The 2,114-nt window shown below is 57.4% G+C and overlaps 1 protein-coding gene across 1 annotated transcript in view; it reads left to right on the top strand.

The window, feature by feature from the left end:
* Nucleotides 1-289: 289 nt before the first annotated feature.
* The window catches only part of LOC104398440 (zinc finger protein 398-like), a 33,097-nt gene continuing 31,272 nt past the window's right edge, over nucleotides 290-2,114 (top strand). The window contains exon 1 of the mRNA XM_010008550.1: nucleotides 290-439. Within this exon, the coding sequence (XP_010006852.1) occupies nucleotides 365-439 (75 nt within the window). The 5' untranslated portion in view covers nucleotides 290-364. The remainder of the gene's footprint in view (nucleotides 440-2,114) is intronic.

Raw genomic sequence — 2,114 nt, 5'->3', positions numbered from 1 at the left:
CCGCCCGGCCCATCGTTCCTGTCCGTGCCCCCCGCAGGAGCTGGAGTGGGAGATGGAGTCCCAGGAGATGGAGTCCCTGGAGCAGCCCCTGCCCGCCCCCGAGCAGGGCCCCGCCGAGGAGGCCGAGCTGCCCGCCGCGGAGATCTCCCTGACGCTGGTCACCGAGATCCAGGCCGTGGACAGGAAGGTGGACGCCCAGGCCGCCCAGCTGATGAACCTGGAAGGGAGGATGAGGATGGCAGAAAACAAACTGATCGGCTGCGAAAAAACGGCGGTGGAATTCGGGAACCAGCTGGAGAGCAAGTGGACAGCGCTGGGCACCCTGATCCAGGAGTACGGGCAGCTGCAGAAGAGGCTGGAGAACATGGAGAACCTGCTGAAAAACAGGAACTTCTGGATCCTGCGGCTGCCCCCGGGGGCGAAGGGGGAAGTCCCCAAGGTAACGGTTCCCTCTGAAACCGGGTGTTCCCCATTTGTTCTGCACTGATTCTGCACTCCCTGCCCGGTGCCGGGGCAGCTGTGGGGCTGAGGGGGAAAGAGACACCAGCACGGGTTCCTCTCTGTTAATTACACCCCCTCGTTATCTGTGTGTGGCCCTTAGCTAATGACATGGGCTGCTCTGCAAGGGCTGGAGCCATCTGGGACTGTGGGGCTCAGCCTGGAGGGGTTGGTGACATCCCCAGTTCCTCTTTGGGGGAAGTTGTGACAGAACCAGGTCAAAAATGAGGTGGAGAAGGAGCCTGTGTCAGGTGCTGTGTGTGAGACATCAGACACTGCTGAGGAGACTGAGGGGCAGGCAGGGGCTGAGGGAAAACCCTGGCATGTCCCTTGTCCCAGCCAGGCACAGGGATTGAGGAGGGAGTGGGTGTTGCTGTGTGGGACCATCCTGTGCTGTGCTGGAGGGGCTGAAATGAGAAAAAGTCCCTGGGTGATTTTTTGCAAACATAGTATCACAGAATTCCAGGTTGGAAGGGGCCTTAAGAATCATCTGGTCCAACCTGTCTAGGTAATACTCTTTTTGAAATGAGGGGGCCCAGCAAGTGGGGGGATCCACCAATTCCCTTGGGAGATGATTCCAATGTCTTAACTGTTCTCATGGTGAAACATTTTCTTCTGGAGTCCAGTTGGAATCTCCCCAAGAGCAACTTGTACCCATCACCCTTTGTCTTTTCCGTGAGAATCCTTGTAAAAAAGGAGTCTCTTTTTCCTTGGTAGCCACACTTTATGCTCTGTTAAAAAAGTCTCCCCTGAGCCTTCTCCAGGCTGAACACACCTCTCAGCCTTTCCTCACATGTCTTCCAGTCTTCTGACCACCCTCCTGGGCACCTCTGGACCCTCTGCAGCCTGTCCACATCTGTTTTGTATAGCGGGGGCCCAGGCTGATCCAGGGGACCACTCTGGCCTGTCAGGCACTGGGCAGAGTGGGATAATGACTTGGGAGACAAGAAGCCAAGGGTCTGAGTACCTTGGAGCACCTTCCAGTGCCTGGAGGGGCTACAGGAAAGCTGGGGAGGGGCTTGGGACAAAGGCTTGTAGTGAAAAGATGAGGGGTGATGGATCAAAACTGGATGAGGAGATATTTAGGTCAGAAATCAGGAGGAAATTCTGTGCGTGAGGGTGGGGAGAGCCTGGCCCAGGTTGCCCAGGGAAGCTGTGGTTGCCCCATCCCTGGCAGTGTTGAAGGGCAGGTTGGATGGGGCTTGGAGCAGCCTGGGCTGCTGGGAGGTGTCCCTGCCCATGCAGGGGTGGGACTGGATGGGCTTTTGAGGTCCTTTCCAACCCCAAAGCATTCCATGATTCTATGAGAGGACAATGAGAAGCCAAAGGTGTGAGAGGACAATGAGAAGCCAAAGGTGTGAGAGGATGGTGCTTCTCCTTGCAGGTCCCCGTGGCCTTCAACGACGCCTCGTTCAGCTTTGAGGAGGAGGAGTGGAAGGGTCTGAACGAGTGGCAGAAGGAGCTGTACCGGCACATCATGAAGGGCAACTACGAGGCTGTCATCTCCATGGGTAAAGACAAGCTGAGGGGTTTGTCCTCAGCCCTTGGAGGCTGCAGGATTTCCCGGGATGCGCCGCTGTGCCTGGCAGGAGTGGGGGCTGGCGGGGGGGGGGGTT

Source organism: Chaetura pelagica, unplaced genomic scaffold (genome assembly GCF_000747805.2).
Source record: "Chaetura pelagica isolate M959 unplaced genomic scaffold, ChaPel_1.0 scaffold612, whole genome shotgun sequence".
Classification (NCBI taxonomy): domain Eukaryota; kingdom Metazoa; phylum Chordata; class Aves; order Apodiformes; family Apodidae; genus Chaetura; species Chaetura pelagica.
Note: the sequence above shows the minus strand (reverse complement) of the source record. Positions and strands in the feature narration are given on the sequence as shown.